The sequence below is a fragment of the Macaca thibetana genome, chromosome 1 (genome assembly GCF_024542745.1).
Source record: "Macaca thibetana thibetana isolate TM-01 chromosome 1, ASM2454274v1, whole genome shotgun sequence".
Classification (NCBI taxonomy): domain Eukaryota; kingdom Metazoa; phylum Chordata; class Mammalia; order Primates; family Cercopithecidae; genus Macaca; species Macaca thibetana.
This window is the reverse complement of record NC_065578.1, coordinates 146,713,806-146,733,584: the sequence shown is the minus strand read 5'-3', so window position 1 is coordinate 146,733,584 and position 19,779 is coordinate 146,713,806. Positions and strand designations below refer to the sequence as shown.

General features: G+C 37.6%; 1 protein-coding gene across 2 annotated transcripts in view; it reads right to left on the bottom strand.

Moving 5' to 3' along the window:
* USH2A (usherin) overlaps positions 1 to 8,064 on the bottom strand; it is an 801,896-nt gene extending 793,832 nt beyond the window's left edge. Inside the window, exons 1-3 of one of the 2 annotated variants that reach the window (XM_050780510.1) lie at positions 7,828 to 8,064; positions 6,509 to 7,194; positions 3,179 to 3,344 (exon numbers count right to left, since the gene is read on the bottom strand). In XM_050780510.1, coding sequence (XP_050636467.1) covers positions 3,179 to 3,344; positions 6,509 to 6,990 — 648 coding nt within the window. In that variant the 5' untranslated portion in view covers positions 6,991 to 7,194; positions 7,828 to 8,064. Of the gene's footprint in view, positions 1 to 3,178; positions 3,345 to 6,508; positions 7,195 to 7,827 lie in introns of those variants that run through there. The other variant, XM_050780502.1, reaches the window with a different exon arrangement.
* Positions 8,065 to 19,779: the final 11,715 nt, after the last annotated feature.

Here is a 19,779-nt window from a genome sequence, read left to right as displayed (position 1 = left end):
GCAGGGTATAGGTGTGAGCCACTGTGCCCAGCTTCCATTACTTCTTATAACAATATTTAAGCAATTAGTACATTCTTTATTAGACAACTATCATATGGATTCCTATAAATTTTATTTTTAAGACTACAGAGTAGCATAACCTAAATCAGATTTCCCAACTCCTAATCTCCTGTCCTTCCTGTCGCTTTTTTTTTTTTTTATTTTTTTTTTGAGATAGGATCTTGCTCTTTCATCCAGGCTGGATTGCAGTGGCATGATCATGGGTCACTGAAGCCTTGACTTCCGGGTTTAGGTGATCTTTCCACTTTAGCCTCAGCCTCCTGAGTAGCTGGGTCTACAGGCATGCACCATCACACCTGGCTAATTTTTTTAGGGTTTTTTTTGTAGAGACGAGGTTTTGCCATGTTGCCCAGGTTGGCCTCGAACTCCTGGTTCAAGCTATCCATTCACTTCCACCTCCCAAAATGCTGGGATTACAGGCATGAACCACCACACCTGGCTTCCATTACTTCTTTTAACAACTTTTGAGCAATTAGTACATTCCTTATTAAAAATGTAGGTGGGGCACTGTGGCTCACGCCTGTAATCCCAACACTTTGGGAGGCCAAGGCAGGTGGATCACCTGAGGTCAGGAGCTCGAGACCAGCCTGGCCAACATGATGAAACCCTCTCTCTACTAAAAATACAAAAAATTAGCCAGTGTGGTGGTGGGCACCTGTAATCCCAGCTATTCGGGAGGCTGAGGCTGGAGAATCTCTTGAACTCGGGAGATGGAGGTTGCAATGAGCCAAGATCATGCCATTGCACTCCAGCCTGGGCAACAAGGGAGAAACTCTGTCTCAAAAAAAACACAAAAAACTATAATATGGATTTTTATAAATTTCATAATACCTTAAACATATTCAGACTAGTGTCCAATATAAAGGAACCTTATATAGATCTCCATTTTAGAGTAAATAATTGTTCTTCAATTTTCATTTGAGTATATCCAGATTCCCATAATGCTGGGTACCCCTCAAATAAGTGCTAGATGATTAAATGACAGATCTGAATGGTTCTAACATTTTGTGACTGTCTAGTTCTTTAGTTTTAATATAAAATTCAGAAGAGTTTAAAACTTATGCAAAAAAATAAATAAAAGAGTGTACAAATCGAAAAGGACAAGTTTTCTCTTGATAGTCAAACAGTTATGAAATAAAGCAGTCTCATTAAATCATAAGTACTTTAACCTTTTCTTGAAAGAAGGGAAAGATTTAAAGATTTATGAAGAAATTTTGCCTAAACTAGGAAATGACTCATATTTGACATGTATTGAAATGATAATGCTGATTTCAATAGGCACTCTAAGAGCATTTTATTCCCAAGAGAGTAATTCAGTCATGGTTACCTCTCTGCATTTAGATTTTAAACTTTCTTTGTAAAGCTTTTAATGTACTACTGCCTGCCAAAACATGGCACAGTTTCACAGATAACACAAAATAAAGGCAAGTAAAGAGGATTTTTTTGTCATTGTTGATACAAAAATATGCAACAAACGTATCTATTTGGCATCTTCTGTAAAGATGGCATTGTCTTTGACAGTTTCTATTTCTACTTTTGTAATATTAAAACCCAATTCCATAGGACTGGTCAGTGGGCAGAATGGAGAGCTCAAGACAATGGAAACTTCAAGACTGGGACAAATCGGTCTCCTATCCGTTAACTACTGAACACATGGAGAATAAGCATTGAGAGTCTGAAACCATCGTGGCCTATGGACAAGCCTTGATGTCAGACATGACGTCCCCTTTGTATATCATTTCAACTCTAGTTGTGTATGAAAACACTGACCCCTGCCAATCACATTTGCTAAACTCATACCTTAGTATCTGAAAGCCACATAACAATTATCAAGACCCTCTGAGGATGCACACTCATTATCTGCTTCACGATTTTAAAAAAGTGAGAAATCAAAGATAATTTTTATAAAATGAATGAGTGTGTAAGTGTCGTCTAGTTCAAGTGAGGTTCACATGAGCCACTGGATGGATGCTCATATGAGAGCTCACACTTGAAACTGTGGTACCCAGCACCCCGAGTGACATGATTTGGCTCTGTGTCCCTGCCCAAACCTCATGTCCAATTCTAATCCTCAACGTTGGTGGTGGGGCCTGATGGGAGGTGATTGGAACATGGAGGCATAAAGCACTCATCAGTGCTTTAACACCATCCACCTAGTGCTAGTCTCCTGATGGAGTTCTCACGAGACCTGGTTGTTTAAAAGTGTGTAGTACCTCCCCTACCCTCTCTTGCTCCTATTCTGGCCACGTGAAGTGCTTGCTAAGCCTTTGTCTGCCGCCATGATTGTAAGTTTCCTAAGGTCTCTCCAGAAGCTAAGCAGATGCCAGAATCATGCTTCCTGTATAGCCCACAGAACCATGATCCAATTGAACCTCCTTTCTTTATAAAAAATTACCCAGTCTCAGGTATTTTTTATAGCAGTGCAAGAACAGACTAATACACCTGGTTTGAAAGGCAAGTGTGGCTTTAACTGCATTGGGCCATTCCAGTGCCCTGAAAAAGCAAAAGGATGAACCGTGCCTCTCTTCTGGAGACTGTAAATACCAGACATGTCACAGCTCTCTCAGCCTTTAGCAGCTTCTAAGGCTCATACAAACTGTGGTTGCAACTAAAATAGTAATATAACACCTTTTGAATGCCTCGAGTGTAAAGTTCATTAGTTCTAAGGTCACTGTTTTAATGCAACAGACACATTTTATTCACATCATCAGTTGCTATCTGAGAAAGACAGCTGTAAAAATCAAGGTGGGGTATTAATACAACCATGACAAGTAAAATTAGTACCAGACATCAAATGAGCCCTTACACATTTTTAAACAAAAGAGAATATACTAACCCAATAAAACAAAAATTTTCTGAGGATATTATAATTACAGACAGCATTGTCTTTAAGTTTCTGTGAGAGCTTTTACAGCAATTTAGGGGGAGGAAATGCTAATATATCAAGAGATACGTCATTAGGTCATTTAAATATTTTTCTTCTTTAGTTATCATTTATACACACCTGAAATCTAAAAGATACTGCTGGAGATTTTGTGAGTAGATGCCATTTAAAGGAGAGAAAGGAAGACAAATCCTTGTGTTTAACCAAATGTTAAGTATTTTTTATTTTACTCACCTGCACACTAAGATGAATCCATTTCTTCACAAGAATTCTCTCCAGTGTCATTACTTTTATTGGAGGTTGCAAACCATTTACTGTGCGATAATAAAACATGGTCTCTTTCTCAGATATTGTAAGTTTGAACACAATCTGCCCATCTACTGTCTTTTCAATAACACACCTTAGGAAGCAACCAGAAAAGAGAGAAAAGGTCAGCATCCAACCAAAAAGGCATGCTAAGGTATTGTGCAGTTACAGTGGTGTTAAAATGACCCCAAACTTTGCTCAAAATGGTATACTATGAATAAGTGCCTGAATGTCATTATATTCAATGCAAGCTTTATGCCAATGAAGAAATCCCTTTATTTCAATAACAATAGAATTCTTATTTACAATATATTCCCCAAAGCCTCAGCACCCTTCATTAAAGATTCATGATGGAAACTAAAGTGGTTGAATCATTCCACAAAACTAACATTTAGGCTATTGGCTCATTAGTTCTCCTGCTATTTCTTTTAGAGGAAGTGGTGCAACACACTACAGGCCGCTTGAGTGGTCAGTCATCAGTGCAAATTTTTCTTTTTTTAACGTAAAGCAAATTTAGTGTCTATGGAAGGCTCTAAACTGGTAGCCATGAAGTCAGAATCGCTCTATTTAATTCCTATGGTGAAATAAAGAATGGACAGCTATAGTCTCTACTCACCCCATCAACTGGCGCAAAGCCAAAGCCAGTGTCTGTAAGATGACTGGCTACCTCTCTATGACCATACAGTCCAACTGAGGCACTGAGATCATGTTAAATATCTGAGGTGAAAGGTCATTCAGCCTTCTGGAACACAGTGAAATACAATTTTGAAAAAGTAGAAGAGTTTTCAGAAAACTTCTAGGTCTTGTGTCAGGGAAGTTATCAAATTATTTTAACTTATCTCTATCCTTATTAGAGTGACACAACTTTCAGACCTTGGATTCCTTTCTTCACATGGTTACCTCCTACTTAGCATTGGCATCTGAATGATTATGCTTGGTCCTGGCACCCTTCTTCTGGCTCAGGGTTGGTTGAGGTGTATCACTTTGTGCTCCCTTAACATACTGCGCTGCCTAGGTAATAGCACTCATCCATCTGTACCCTCCATTAGATCATTTAGATCGTGAGTATTCTGAGGATACACACAGACACCTAGTATACAGTAGTCTCTCAAAAAATGATGAGTTTGTGATAAAATTTGGTAGGAAGTATCAGAGAGGCAAAGGTATAAAATTGAGCCAATCAAGAACTGCTGCTAAAGATGGTTTAAAGCTTTCCTTAAAGGGCACGTTTCTCACAGATAATTTCTTCTCACTTGCATCTATCACTTGCATCTAATTTTTCCTGTGTTGGGAGGTAAGAATAAGATTATAGAACACTAATAGTCCCTCTTTTACTGTCACAATTTTACTATATTTTGTATGTATATTTGGAATAAAGTTATAAGTGCAAGTATATTTTTAATTTAGGCAAATAGATTTACATGAAATAAAGGTTTTATATAAGTAGAAATAAAAGTTTTATATAAATTCTGCAAATTGTATATTTAACCCTTCAGTAGTTGAATATTTCTAATTTACTGAAGTGAGTTTGTTTTTATCCCTACCCATCAGGTCTTAACCTGAAAAGAGTTTGCCCTATTCATTTTTCTTCAGTTTAAATCTACGAGTGAGAATTCGACCATTACTCAAGAATGTATTTACCAAATGCAGACTTATTTCCCCAAGCTTACTGAAAATGCATTTCTTAATATGTTATTGATTATCTTCCTTGCTATTTTGTTTGCTTGTAAACATACTAGCTTTGGTAGATAATAAATGTGAGAGGAAGGCAGGTAGCAAAATATTTAGGAACTGGATTTATTCTGCTCCTGAATAAACAATAATTGGATAATCCATGTTTTGTTTGTTTTACTTATCTAGTGCAAACACCCCGAAATTCCCCCAATTCCCAAAGGTATTTTAATTTTGAAAATGGAAACGACCTTGATACAAGGAACTCTCAAAACCATTAACCATGTTCTTCCAACCCTGTAAATACTTCTCTCTCTTATTTATACAAAATGATGTCAATAGAAGATGAATTTGGTACAGATATGCCTCTACAAGCTCAGAAGGATATTTTATCTTAGCCCTATTTGTCGAAAGACAATGTTTTAAGACTCTTCGGATACTAATTATATAAACTGAGTAGCTTGAATTTACTAGAATTTCAAACAGTAAGAAAACAAGGTTTTCTTTGAGGAGAGATATAGAAATTGGAATGGTTTGTGATTAATTTTCTGATTAATCCAAATTTAAAACAAAATGAAGACATGCCAACTTTCACTTGGCAAATTGAAACTAAACACCAAAGATATTTAAGTCCTATTTGCTTATGAGATTGTAATACTTTTCTGGTTTGTTTCACAAGTTTTTAGATATCCAGTCAACGCTGTCACACAAAGAAAATGTCAAGAGAAAGGGCCAAAAGCCCTCTAGGAAGACAAAAGATAAGCAAAAATTCCTCAAATTGATCCTATATATTAAAATCTTCAAGTTGGCAATAAATATTTAGGAGAAACTCGTTAGATATCAGCTTGAGAACAGATTACAGAATGAAAACTGGTGATTAAATAACAAAAATGGCAGTAATAAGACCCAGACTCATTGAAGGCATTTCTCTGGGATGAACAGCATGAAAGCTTTTGAGAATCTCTCACATTACCTACATATTTCTTAACTAATTAGAAAATGAAAACACCACAAGATAAATAACTAAAAGCTGTATTTTTTTAGAGATGGGTTTTTTTTAATATATTCAATTTATATTACTGAACATCTTCCATGAGTCAAAAAAGACAGCTCTTCTTAGGGAAACGAGGATGAAGAAAACAGTCCCGAGGCCTGAGAGAACTATATGGCCAATGAAAATGTTATACCCTAGTAAGGAAATGTTATTTATATAAACCCAGATCAAGATTTTGAAAATATTAATTATGTGCATTGTGAGTTTCCAGGCCTTAAAACTCACTCTGAGTCTGGTTTAGGCTTTGGAGGCTAAGACCAAAGGTCAAGCTAAGCTATAGAAAATAAATGATTCCTGCACAAACACATTTGCCTGCAATCAACTATTTTAACACATTTTTTTTTTGTCATGGTCTACTTCAACCATAGAAGAGAAAAAAAATTAAATGGGGAAACAACTAGAAGAGTTAATCTTCAATAGCATGAATTCTATATTGTTAGCCTTCACTTCTGGTTTGGAATTCAGACTGCAATGATCTTCACTACTACTGGCTTTTGGAACCTAGGAAAGCTTATACCCACACTACTACTTACATTACACCTTGTTGCTCAGGTTTCAACCATACAGCTAAAGTAAATGATGCCATCAGCCTTGGAGAAGGAGGAGAAGAAAAGCAGTTCTTGTGATTTCCAAAAACAAAACTTGTAGAATTGCTATGGGAGTTGGGATGCAGATCATTCTTGTCCGGTGTGATGCAGCTGAGGCCTGCTGAGAAAAGGGCAGTGTAGGTAGGGTGTGAAGATCTGTATGGGCAATCCTGAATACAAAACCGCTGGGAACAGAACTGAATACTTTCAGCAGCAGCAGAGCTATGACAAAAAGTGCTTCTGTCTGGGAGTCCACATACTGCTTGCGTTGGCACGATGGAAACATTCTTGAAAGCTCCCACGTTCTCCAGTCTTGGGAAAAGACCTCGTGAGTCAGCCAAGGATATTGAAGCAAAATAGGCGAAGATCAACATGTCAATGACCTGAAACAAGAAGCCAGAGCCCAATGAAAGAACCGGGCAATTCATGTTTACAGAAAAGCATTCTCCTCCTGATAAAGCATTCCTAAAGAAATAATCAGGCCCACGCCACTTGCCAGCAGTACTTTAAAGCAGGGTACTTTAAGTGATGTTGTGATGCTCCATTTTCTGGAAACTGCAGACACGTTTTCAGAGTAAGGTAATACCAACGATGTTCTTAGCAATGGCAAAGACATGAGTAGCAGCTGGTATCTGGGAATCAAAAACACAGATCATCAAGGGAAAGCTGCTGCATCTTTAAAACTGAAGCTCATCCCAGGCATGAGGACTTTGAGCTCCTAGAAGCAACACTACTGAACTTCTCAAAAAACATTTTGAAGCACAGTGCTCAGAGTAAAATACTCATTCTTTTGGTAAATCTCTTGATTGTAATGGGCAAATCAAGCACTTTATAAGTCCACAGGACAACCAGTAATATGTATAACCAGTTACATATATATAACTATAAATAATGTATTACACATACAGTAAGTTTATGTTGTTACTTCACCCCAGGGAATTAGCAATAGCATTACCAGCTCTACTTAACAAGGAAAAGAATCTTGTAGATTTTCTTTACACATGCACTGTACATTGTAACCCAGAGCTAACTTGCAGATACTCAAAATAAAGCTAGCAAAGCACTTTGGGCCTTTCCCCTTATCCCAGCATGTACAGCAACTTTAAGCTCAGAGTAAAGCTGATTAGAAACCCAACACCATCTGTCTGTCCTATTTAAATATTTAGCAAAATGTTTGTGTTTCCTCATATGACTATGAATTTGTAGGTTACATATGGATCCCTAATATTGTGCAAGTAATTGTATTGATAAATAAGCTGAGTTACCATTTCTTTATTGCATTTCAACCAGTCCCCTCAATGTGACAAATGGCTCTTCAACAAGACCGCTGTCCCTTGTTGCCTGGCAACACTGCTGTAACCCCTGGTTACTCTTAGCAAATAGGCTGTAGCAGCAGGAATGCTGGAAGGAAGACTTGGGTGCCCAGGTGAAGTATTCTGCACAGCAAACACTTGGTTACCTGAAACTCAGAGCGTAGTCTGCTTGGTGGCCCTCTTGGAACTGAGCTGCCCAACCTTTCCGCTGGTACCTCAAGCAGTGGGAGGGACCTGGATGGGACCATGCATACATAATTTTAAAGTAGCAGTACACCTTATCCTATAATCCCCCCACTTGCCCCTCCTCTTTCCTGCTCTCATGCACCTTAATCCATTTAATTCCTTAATCAAAATGATCTACCACTATTAAACACCACACAAGGAATAATTTCCAGTGTTCTTTCTTTTTGGGGGAGAAGAGGATACAAAATGGAATTCTAAACTTTTATGTATTGATGCTCCCAAAGCTTGGCCCATCGATAGAAGTTTCTGTTGACTATTCAGTTGTTGCTGTATCTTTCACCCAGGATACCCTCTCCATAATACACGTTTCTTTAGATTACGAGTAGCATCTGATGTGATCTCTAAATGTTGGGTTTGGAAAATCAGTGACTTCAATTAAACTAAACAAGCAATGGAATTGCTGACTTTTTGGCTGCTTAATTGGATAGGAACATGTGTGTGTGTGTGTGTGTATGTACACATTTGCCGTCAATTCTATAGAGTTTCAATTGCATCCAAAACTCTCTTCTCTGCCATCTGGGACATCTCATCCTAGGTGAGAAATATTCTAAACCAGCTAATACTTATAGCTTTCCCTTAGTATTGTAAAAATGAAAAATTTGTTTGGGAAATAACTGGTCAACTGTGATTTCGTTCTCTATAAGTTATCTTATTTATAGTAATGTTTAGAAATGTTTTATGGTGTTTCTTTTTAGTAAAGCAGCCAGAGACAAGCCAACATTGTTCTTTCTCAGATTCCCTTTTATTTCTCTCCCAGAAGAGAGCTGGAAACCACAATCCATTTATATAGCAATTTTATCAATTAGCATTAGTTGCTTCCAGAAGAAACCTTTCTTACCTTTTGTAAAATGAGCTATTGCATTCTTACTGGAAAAATTTTTATTTAAAACCAATTTTAGGGCAGAACACAATGGCTCACACTTGTGCCTCCTAGGGATTTGGGAGGCCAAGGCGGGAGGGTTGCTTGAAGCCAGGAGTTCAAGACCATGCTGTGCAACATAGTGAAATCCCATGTCTACAAAAGAAATTAAAAAAAAAAATTAAGCCAGGCATGGTGGCACACACTTGCAGTCCCAGCTACATGGGATGCTGAGGGAGGGTTGTTGAGCCCAGGAGTTCGAGGCTGCAGTAAACTATTATCACACCACTACACTTTAACCTGGATGACAGAGTGAAACCCTGTGTCTAAAAAAAATTTTTTTTAAACCCAAATCTTAGTATAAAGTCAGCTAATTTGTAAGGGCTTCTCAGAACTTGGGAAACTATCTTTGAAAATAGGTATAAAGAGCACAGTGAATTAGACAAATGGATTATTTAGACCTGCTACACAACATGAGGTCAACCTATTTTCAAACAAGGTATTCAATGCCTGGCTTCTTTTTATATCTTGTGAATCCAATAACTAATTCTAAATTTTTCTAAACTTTTATTTTAGGTTCAGGGGTGCATTTGGAGGTTTGTTACATAGGTAAATTGTGTGTCATGGGGGGGTCGATGTACAGATTATTTCATCATGTAGGTAACAAGCATAGTACCCGATAGGTAGTTTTTCAACCCTCCCCCTCCTCCCACCGTCCAGCCTCAAGTAGGCCCTAGAGTCTGTTGTTCCCTTCTGTCTGTCCATGTCTAACTCTAATTTTTTACTGTAGTGTTTCAATTTATCTTTGTCATTCCTGGGATAAAAATTCTTCTACCCCATAACAACTCCTGCTTTGTATAGTAGGAAATCATGACTCAAATGGATAATCTAAGATTAGCAACTCTACTCCACATTAAGAAACTCTGCCTATTATTTGCAAAGGCAAACAGTGGATTGACAGATCCCTCAACCTTTGCAATTCAGGACTATCAATCCTGAGGGTGCACTGATAAATGAATTAGACACTAAGAGTTCCATCACCCCTATAAGTGCCCGGGAAATAAGTACAGATTTCTTAAAAGGAAAGTAGATGTATATGGGGGGCACATCTAGTTAAACATATGTAGCCATGGGCTATTTCCTTTCTTGACATTTCTGTGGATTCACGTGGTAGTTCCGGTCTGCATAAGCTTGTCTGAGGCTGGATGGTCCGACTCGTCCTCACTCATTTAGCAGTTGTTTTGACCGGCATTGGCGTCTACTCCAGGCTCATTCTGGTAGCAGCAGAAAAATTTCCAGCAACATAAGGTGGGAGGCCCTAATGTGAAAGTATTTTCAAGCCTCTGCTTACATCACATTTGCTAAGGTTCCATTGGCCGGAGCAAGTCGTGTGACCTAGCACAGATTCAAGGGTTTTGAAATGAACTCCACTTATCAAAGGCTGAATGGTAAAGTCACACTGCAAAAGGGAACATAGCTAACAGGAACAGAAAGAATTTGTGAATATTTTGCAAGCTACCACAGAGTAACTAGCAACTTCTTTTTCCAGTTGTAAAAACACCAAGTCACATTGCGTCAGGATTTCCTTGTTTTGAAAAAGTCAAGAAAATGATGTTTTACTTAGACAACTATAAGCAAGTTCTGCTCATTAGTCTGGAAAAGCTTACTATAATAAGCTTATAATCAGCTTAGTTTTTCAAGTGCTTGAGGCTTAGCTCTATTAATGGAGAAAAAACAAGGGGTATCACCTATTCCTGAGTATTTTGGCACTCATGGATTTACTACTAAAATTGACTAACTCTGGCATAACTGATCAATATAAAAAACAGTGGATGTATAAGTAATATTATATATAAAAATAGAGGCATAAACTACAGATACAGTGTGATTACAAATATTAGAAAATATTGTAGATAATTTTATGACAATTAACTTGAATTCTTGAACAAATTAGACAAATTCCTAAAACAATTTCCAACCTAAGCTGATTCTAAGAAGAAAGAGTTGGAAATAACCCAAACATCAATCAATCAACTACAGAATGCATGAATAAATTATGGTATAATCATACATTTAAATAACATAACACAATGAAAGAAAAATGAGCTACTGTTACAAGCAACAACATGGATAAATCTCACAGACACGGTGTGAGTGAAAGAAGCCAGATGCATCAAGAACATGCTGTTTGATTCCATTTATATGAAGTTCAAACATAGACAAAGTTAATCTTTGGTGACAGAAGTCAGAATAATATCTTCTTTAGGGCAGAGGATCAAATGGAAATGAGTTCAAGGAAGCTCGCAGGAGCGCTGGGAATAGTATTCTGTATCTGAATATGGGTTGCATTTACACAGGTGGACACATTTGAAAGGAATTCCTCAAGTTATACACTTAAGATGTATACACTTCATGCCAATTATACTTCAAGAAAATAAATTATCATTAAAAATGAAAATATTAAACATAAATTATTTTATTCACTAAATAAGCAGTCTGTTGTTAAATTTCTTCCCTGAAAGAAAACAGTGGGTCCAGATAGTGATGTAATTAGTTATACCAAACATTCTGGGAAAATGTAATTCCAATTTTTACCCTCTTGTTAAAGCAATAAGAGGGACTATTTCCCAATTTATATTGCTTTCTCTTTCTCGCAACTTACTTGATGAGGCTAATATAACCTTGATATTTAGGAAAGACGGAAATACATGAGAAAGAAAAATTACTGGCCAATTCCGTTTGTACACATAAATACAAAAAAAATTCTAAATGAAACATAGACAAGCTGAATCAATGAATGTATACAAAGATTAAGTCTCCTGACCAAGTCTGGTTTGATTTGCAAAACTGATTTGAATTAGAAAATATATTGCTATAATTGACCATAAAATACCTTAAAGGGAAAAATTCATATGATTTATTTAGGACCAAAATCCTGACTAAAGGATTTATTTATTTAGGCCAAAATACAGAACAAACTAAAAACAGAAAGAAGTTTCTGTAACTTAACATAGGTCATTTGCAAGAAAACAACTAACATCATGAAAAATAAAAACCTTCTTTATAATAATTAACATTTTTTTTTAAAATCAGGAGTGGAACAAAGCCACCACTACCACTGCCTCTATTTAACATTTTGGTTGCCAGTGAATTAAAATAAGGAAAATAAATACTAAAGGAAAAGTACTGGACATGAGATCATCAAATGTGTATATCACTTTAAATAACATAGTCTAAAGATAAATATTTGACCTAGGTGTCTGGAGGAGAAGATGTACACATGACAAATACTGTCCATCATTTTTTTACTGTGTATACACACACACGCGCGCACACATGCACACACACACATACACATATATATACTTTTTTTGAAGGCACATACCATTTTACCCATTGTCAAAGTGTCTATATGACTTGCTTTATCTAATGAAATGTGAGAAGTGACATATGCCATTACCAAGGTGAAGCTACAAGTACCAGTGTGCATTTACTATGTTTTCTCTTTCACTAAATAAAATAGGAATAGTGGGAAAGGCAAAGGCATAGTTGGCAATTTTGAAATTAGGAAATTAATATCCCATAAGGAAGGAGAGAGAGGCAATGGGGATAGGGAAGGGGAGAATAGAGGTAAATTACTGAGCTGTTACTGAAAACAGTACAGAAAGGAATATGACTGCGAGCATCAGCAGATTGATCCTAAACAGAGGAGGAAGGTGAGGTAACACCTCTCAGAATCTGAGATAGGTAGGCTAAGGGGTACCCATTCCGACTGGTATGCTTTAAATATATGTCAAGGCATATTTAATGAGGTAAGAAAAATCAGTTTATTCCTTCCTTCACCCCATACATTTTCTTTGTCTTTTAAAATTACACAAGTAATATATGACTACTGTAGAAAAAGATTTCTTTCAAGCAACACGGAGAGACAAAATTGAAGGCTTCACCCACCTCCCACTATCATCTACCATTATGCCTCTTCTGTTAGAATTGTGACTTTTTCTATACACATGAAATGCATGTATACAACACAAAACAGATTCAATATTCTGAAAAATTTAGCCAGTCTATTTTCAGAAATTTCTATTTTCTTCTGTGATTTGTTTGAACCAATACATTTCATTGCAGTGCTTAGATTTCAGACAGAAAATTAAATCAGTTTTTTCTTGATGAGCAGCAATAATGCACACATCATTACGCTGTTTCTGAATTCTTGCTAAGCTTGGTAATACCTACAAGGTAAAATTTAAGAAATGGTATGCAAGCAAATGTGACGTGCCATTGGTAGGTAAAAATTGAAGAGCCAGTGAACCCATATGGTTTTCAACCACTGAGATGTTAAGACTGTAATGACAATATAGACTCTCCTTATGTGATGCACAGGGCCTGCTACATTACACCATCTTGCTCTACCTGCACTAAGAAAATCACTGACACTCCTGTCCACTGGACTTGGGAGCAAGGTTTGATACACTCAGTGGACACTAAGCATTACCTAATCTGCATCCATAAAAACATACTTCCTTCAGTCGGCTGATAGGCCTGACCTTGCAGATTAGAAGCAGCTACTTGTGGTGCCTGAAAGGGAGTGATTCTATCTTTAATTTCTCAGTTATAGCTGAGGAAGCAGTAGCGATTTGGCCCACAAGTGGCTAGAATTTCTTTAGACATGTTGGACATGGTTGGAGAATAAATATATTTTTAAAACAAAACTAACCACAATCTTCTCAGATGGGTCTTACATATAGACATAATTCATTTTACCAAGTACTAGCATATCATTCTATCAAGCAAAACTCTCCAAGAGATAGAGGAACCTCCCAAACAAAGGCCCGTGGGAAAAAGATGACAGGTATGGGCATGGCTGGAACTCAAGCAGCAGAGGTTATGCAAAGTCAAGTCAAAGAAAACAATCAGAAACATTGGCAGGGGGATTATGTGTGAAACTGTCAGTCAAACACCCCATCTAGTAGAGAAGTAGGAAGTTCCCCTTTATACCATCCACACTCATTCATATAAGTCTCAGGCAGAAGCTGCATCATGATTCTAGGAAATCTCCCAGTATCCCACATAAGGGAAGCCTCCCTCCTTGGAGGTTACAGATTCACCCAGGGGCTCAGTGGAAGTTGATTTCTTGATATTGGTTGATCCCCAAAGCCAGGTCTAGAATCCAGATAAGAGAGTATTTGCCTCCTAGAGAACTTTGTAAATTTCAGAACCTGTCACAGACAAAAATAAAACAAGACATAAGGAGATAAGCCACATGGCACAGCACTAACTGATGGGGTAGCCAGAAACTTGCCCTCTGGACCATTGAGGGCTAGGGAGGCCACAGTGAAGGCATGTTTTACAACCTGAAGAGGCAGTCACTGAAAAGACTAGCAAAGTACCATGTCTTGCTGTTGTTGCTCTGCCTTATCTCCCACAAGATCAGAGAAGACAATGAGGGACATAGTATGTTTAAGGGAGATTTCAAAAAAAAAAAAAAAATTTAATGGGCCATATACCTTCCATCACCAAAAGAATTATGAGAGGTAAGAACATGTAGTGGTTAAGAATGCAAACCGGCCTGGATGCAGTGGCTCACTCTTGTAATCCCAGAACTTTGGGAGGTCAAGACAGGAGGATCACTTGAGGTCAGGAGATTGAGACCAGCCTGGCAAAACCCCGTCTCTACTAAAAAAAAAAAACACAAAAATTAGTCAGGTGTGGTGGTGCATGCCTGTAATCCCAGCTATTCAGGAGGTTGAGGCAGGAGAATCACTTGAGCCCAGGAGGTGGAGGTTGTGGTGAGCCAAGATCGTGCCACTGCACTCCAGCCTGGGAGACAGAGTAAGACTCTGTCTCAAAAAGAAAAAGAAAAAGAAAAAAAAAAAAGAATGCAAACTGCAGCCTGGGTTAGAATCTTGGCTCCACCAACTATTAGCTGTGTGTTCTTGGGCAGGTAAGTTAAGCTCTTTTGGCCTTGATTTCTTTATTTGTAAAGTGGGAATACTATTACCCACTTCCTAGAGGTGTTGAGGGGTTCAATGTGAAGAATGTTGCTCCTGATCTATATGTGAAAGAAAATATTTTAAAAACACACAAAAAATGTGAAGAATGTAGAACAATGACCAGGTTCTTGCTGTAGCTCTCTTTGGGTATTACTTTTTTCCAATTTAGAGTTACCACATTTTCTATAATTGTACATGAAAGATAATAGAGAGAATAAGGACATTTGGAGGATAGACTACCCTACATTTCTCTATCATCACAGTATACCAAACACTTTTATAGATTACCTTGTTTGATCTTTATAACAACACTACAAATTGGACAGAGCCTATATCACTCCCAGTGTACACAGGAAGAAAATGAGAACCGGGGGTTAAGTGGCCTAGTTAAAGTCACTTCATTGACAAGTGGAAAAGCCTGGGAAAAAGTCCAGATTATCTAGATTAAGCCTAGTACACATTTAGGCCCCTACACTGAGGCTGAACTGATCAGAGGTTTTGTGGACGTGATAAGGTGTTGAACTATGCCTTGAAATCTGAGGATTTTTGTAGACAGAAGAGAAAACAATGAGAATTTCATGTCACATGAACTGAGTTTGGAACAAGATTGTACTACATTTGTGGGACTTTTTCTATAGAAATATGTAGAGTAACAGAATTCAGCTCTCAAACTTAGAACTTACCGGATCTCCAGATTTTTCTGAAAATTTCCAGAGCATTAATAAGTGCATTATAAGTAATTTGGAGGAGCTTCAGTTTTTTATTCAATACCTGGGTCCTAGTAATTCATATTCTATTGGCTTGGTCAAAATTTTTCAACACATATTTTTATACTTCTTAAATTATGCAAACTCTCAGGTACTCCAAGGTTGTATTTGTTTGAAGCATAAAAGCTTCATGTTGATATTTCAGGTTAGCCTGGGACAAGGGGAGAACTTGATACCTTTGATAGCATGTGGCAGGCCATCTAATTCCTGTCCATTCATTCTCCTCAGCCTGGGCAAGGACCCAGACTGAGTCTGGCAGGTGAATTCAAGAGTGGCTTTCGAGGTCTGAGCCTGGCAGTGAGATAACAGCTGCGAAGCAGTATGGGACAGGTAGCGGCAGGCAAGTTAATGGCTGGCGAGCAGGACAAAGCGGTGGGTGTGGATCTGAAAATGAAAATGACACAATGTGGAGGGGGACAGCAGGCAAGCAGAGCACAGAACTGAGCTCAAGCCGAACAGGCAATCAGCAGTAATTAAGGGTCAAGTTTCTACAAAGAGCTATGCTCCTAGCAATGACATGGTCCCCCTTTCACAAAGTGTGAAGGCGCTGGATTGCCTGAAGCCCATGAGTGTGTGGTTTTAAAAAATGTTTTTCAGAAGGTGACAATATATTGAGGGAGGAAATGTGACAAAAACATCAAGATTCAGGGGACAGTAAAGTAAGCAGGAAGGGTGGTATGTTGGGTCTTAGAAACTCAATCCATTTGAATAACACTTAACACAGTCCCGTGGAGTGGAAACTATGTGCGACATTTGGAGTGAAATGGAAGACATAAAAGTCATGATGGTGGGAACAAAAATAGTTTTGTTTGGTAGAAAAAGCAACATCGAGTGTTTGAGAGCTTTTTTTGTTTTAGTTGAAAGGAAATCATAGGGAGTATGGTCTATCAATAAACTCTTTTAATAAGGTTCTATAACTTCTTTTCTATGTGATTTACTCATGTGGTTTATTAATATAATTTTTTTGGTTCAGGAGACAAAGCCTTCAAAGACGAGAAAAGCAAGAATTAGAAAAGTGATCAGGATAATAAAAGTTGAGCAAAATGCATTGGCAGTACAGTGTCTAAGACATTTGCAAACATCATCATTATCAGTATAACTACAACAATGTGAGACATAAGATATTTTACTGAAAGAAAATTAAATATGAGAGAAGTGACATGATACTCAACTCTGATGGGGCTAATTACTGTTAGTGCTTGAACAAAAGTCCATGTCCCCTGCGGACCAGATCAGCATTTTTACCTCCTTCCATACCCACAAACGTATTAAAGTGCTATGTAAAACCAAAATATTCATGAAGAAAGGAATCAAAGAACATGAGTATGTAAGAAATCCTTTTGAAACAGTAACAATGCTAATAATATTAATTGAGTACCTAGTATGTGTCAGGTATCATGTTAGAAATACTATGTCATTTAACTGGGCGTGCTGGCTCACACCTGGAATCCCAGCACTTTGGAAGGCCAAGGCAGGCAGATCACCTGAGGTCAGGAGTTCAAGACCAGCCTGGCCAATGTGGCAAAACCCCATCTCTACTAAAAATACAAAAATTATCTGGGAGTGGTGGCATGCACCTGTAATCCCAGCTACTAGGGAGGCTGAGACAGAAGAATTGCTTCAACCCAGGAGGCAGAGGTTGCAGTGAGCTGAGATCGTGCCACTGAACTCCAGCCTGGGCAACAGGGCAAGACTCCATCTCAAAAATAAAAACAAAAACAAACAAACAACAATAAAAAGCCCAGAAATACTACGTCATTTAATCTACACAAAATCCTCAAACAATAATATTCCCACTACATGAGAATTTTGAGATTTGAACATATATTTACATATGAATGTTGAGACTCATATATATGAGAATGCTGAGACTTGGACAGTAAATAATTCATTAAAGTCTGACAATTAATGTTTAGCAAGAAAAAGAAAAGATTCAAATCAAACTCCATCCGAACCTTTATCACAATGCCAGTTGTCCTTGAAAGCAACAATCTCAAAGGACATTCTAAGATTAGACATTTTCTTATATTCTAAATGTATCCTCTAAAGTAATTTAAGTGATAGTGTAACAGAGTGCCTGGAATACTGTGGATGTTTACTGTCTGGTGAATGGATACTAACCCTAAGACAACTCTTGAAATTAAGCAGTGACCTTTTGCTTTAAAAATAAATAAATAATAAAGGACTTTGTTTGAGGGCAAAAGGAAAAGCCCTTAGCTTAACTGAGATCCACATAGGTGGCCCTGATGGACTGTAGTGTGCTCAGATGCCTCCAGTTCTGTTGTTCTAGAACAATATTAGTAGATCACTTTCAGAAGGATCATCTGAGAAAAAGCCATGAGGTTGGAAAAAATGAGGAGGAAAGCACAGTTTTGAATGAGTACTTGATGCGATTGAAGTTATTGGTAATAAGGGAATCACTTTATGTAGGGGCAAATGAATCGACTATAATTTTAACCTAAAGTACCACTATAGGGGCTGTAAAATTCTTTCTACTTGGATAAATATTCTCTATTTGAATTGCAGCTTGCAGTGAGAATGTAATAAAGAGGAGCCTAACTTGACAAGACGCTATGACCACAGAAAAGCTCTTTGTTAGGCAGTTGAAGGGCTGGTTGGTCACCAGAACTGAAATAGAACAGTACAGTCTGCAAATGACCCACCAAATGTAGCTGCAGTAGAAAGACGCCAGTAGTATGGGCAAAGGCCAAATGGGACAGATAACAGGGAAGGAGATGGGGCACAAGGAAGAATCACTGGAAGAATCACTGAGGACTCACTATGTCCTCAGCAGCTCAGTCAAAGAAAGGGCCACTCTGCATACTGGAATGACCCAGGTCTATAATGCAGACGATAGCTGGGGTATCAACCCACAAGCTGAGAGCCATGCTCTGGGCTCCAGATTTAGCATCAGAAGAACCTGCAAAACAAAAATCCATGACAAGGCTCAACAGCTTTCAGAGTTCCTAAAAGCACCAACTTAGGGTGAAGAGGGATGTGGAAGTATGGCAAGAGAGAAGAAAAGAGAGGAAAAGAAAAGAAAAGAAAGGGAAAACAAGAGAGTCAGAGGGAAAATAAAAATAATTTGGCACAAACCTAATAAATACAAAATTGCCTTTAAAAGTCAGCATTCTATTAAATATTACACCATTGTTAACATGTTGGCTCAGCTTATTCTTGTTAGGACAAAATATTGAAAAATCAAGTCTACCGATTTTGCCTCTAGGTGTAAAGAGAGAGTCTGCACCAGCAGCAACTGCTCTGTACCCAGTACTTTGCCACTTCAGCAGGCTTGGGACACTCCTGTCTTAAGCCACTTATAGCATTTTGTTTCTTAATTTTTTCCTCTTCAATTACAGACATAGTAGTTCCCCAACATGATTTAACAAGCCAGGAGGAGAGATGAAATAAAATAAAAATAAATGAAAAATACATTTTTACTTAGTAATCCTCTTATGAATAAATTATGAAACTTAATACATGTCAGTATTCATCTTTCAACACAGAAAACTTGCAAGAAAAATCACCCATATGTCTAGCACCACGATTACCACAACTAACACAGTGCTACATTTTCTTCTAGTCTTTATGATCTGTTTATTTTTAACAAAATTTGGTTAATTATTTTCAGTATTTTTGTATTTAACACAATTTTTGCCTATTACAACAATGACATCAGGAACACTTTTGCCTCCATTTAAACGAATTGTCCTAAATGTAATTCCTAAAAATGACACAACTTGATCAAAGACTACGGACATTGTAAAGATACAAAACATATTGTCCTAATTGCTTTCCAGAAGTTCCATAACCAACTGACATTCTTACGCAGTATGTAAAACTGTTCACATCACCTCACCAAAATCAGCACCGAATATTACCAATTTTTACTCTTTGCCAGCTTGATAGGGGGTGAATAAAATCTCATTCTTGTTTTACAATTATTTGCTAGCAAAGTTGAACATTTTATGATTATTTGCCATCTTTTTTCATCAGTTCATATTCTTTGCTTGTGTTTGTTGAGTTCGATTTCAAAAAA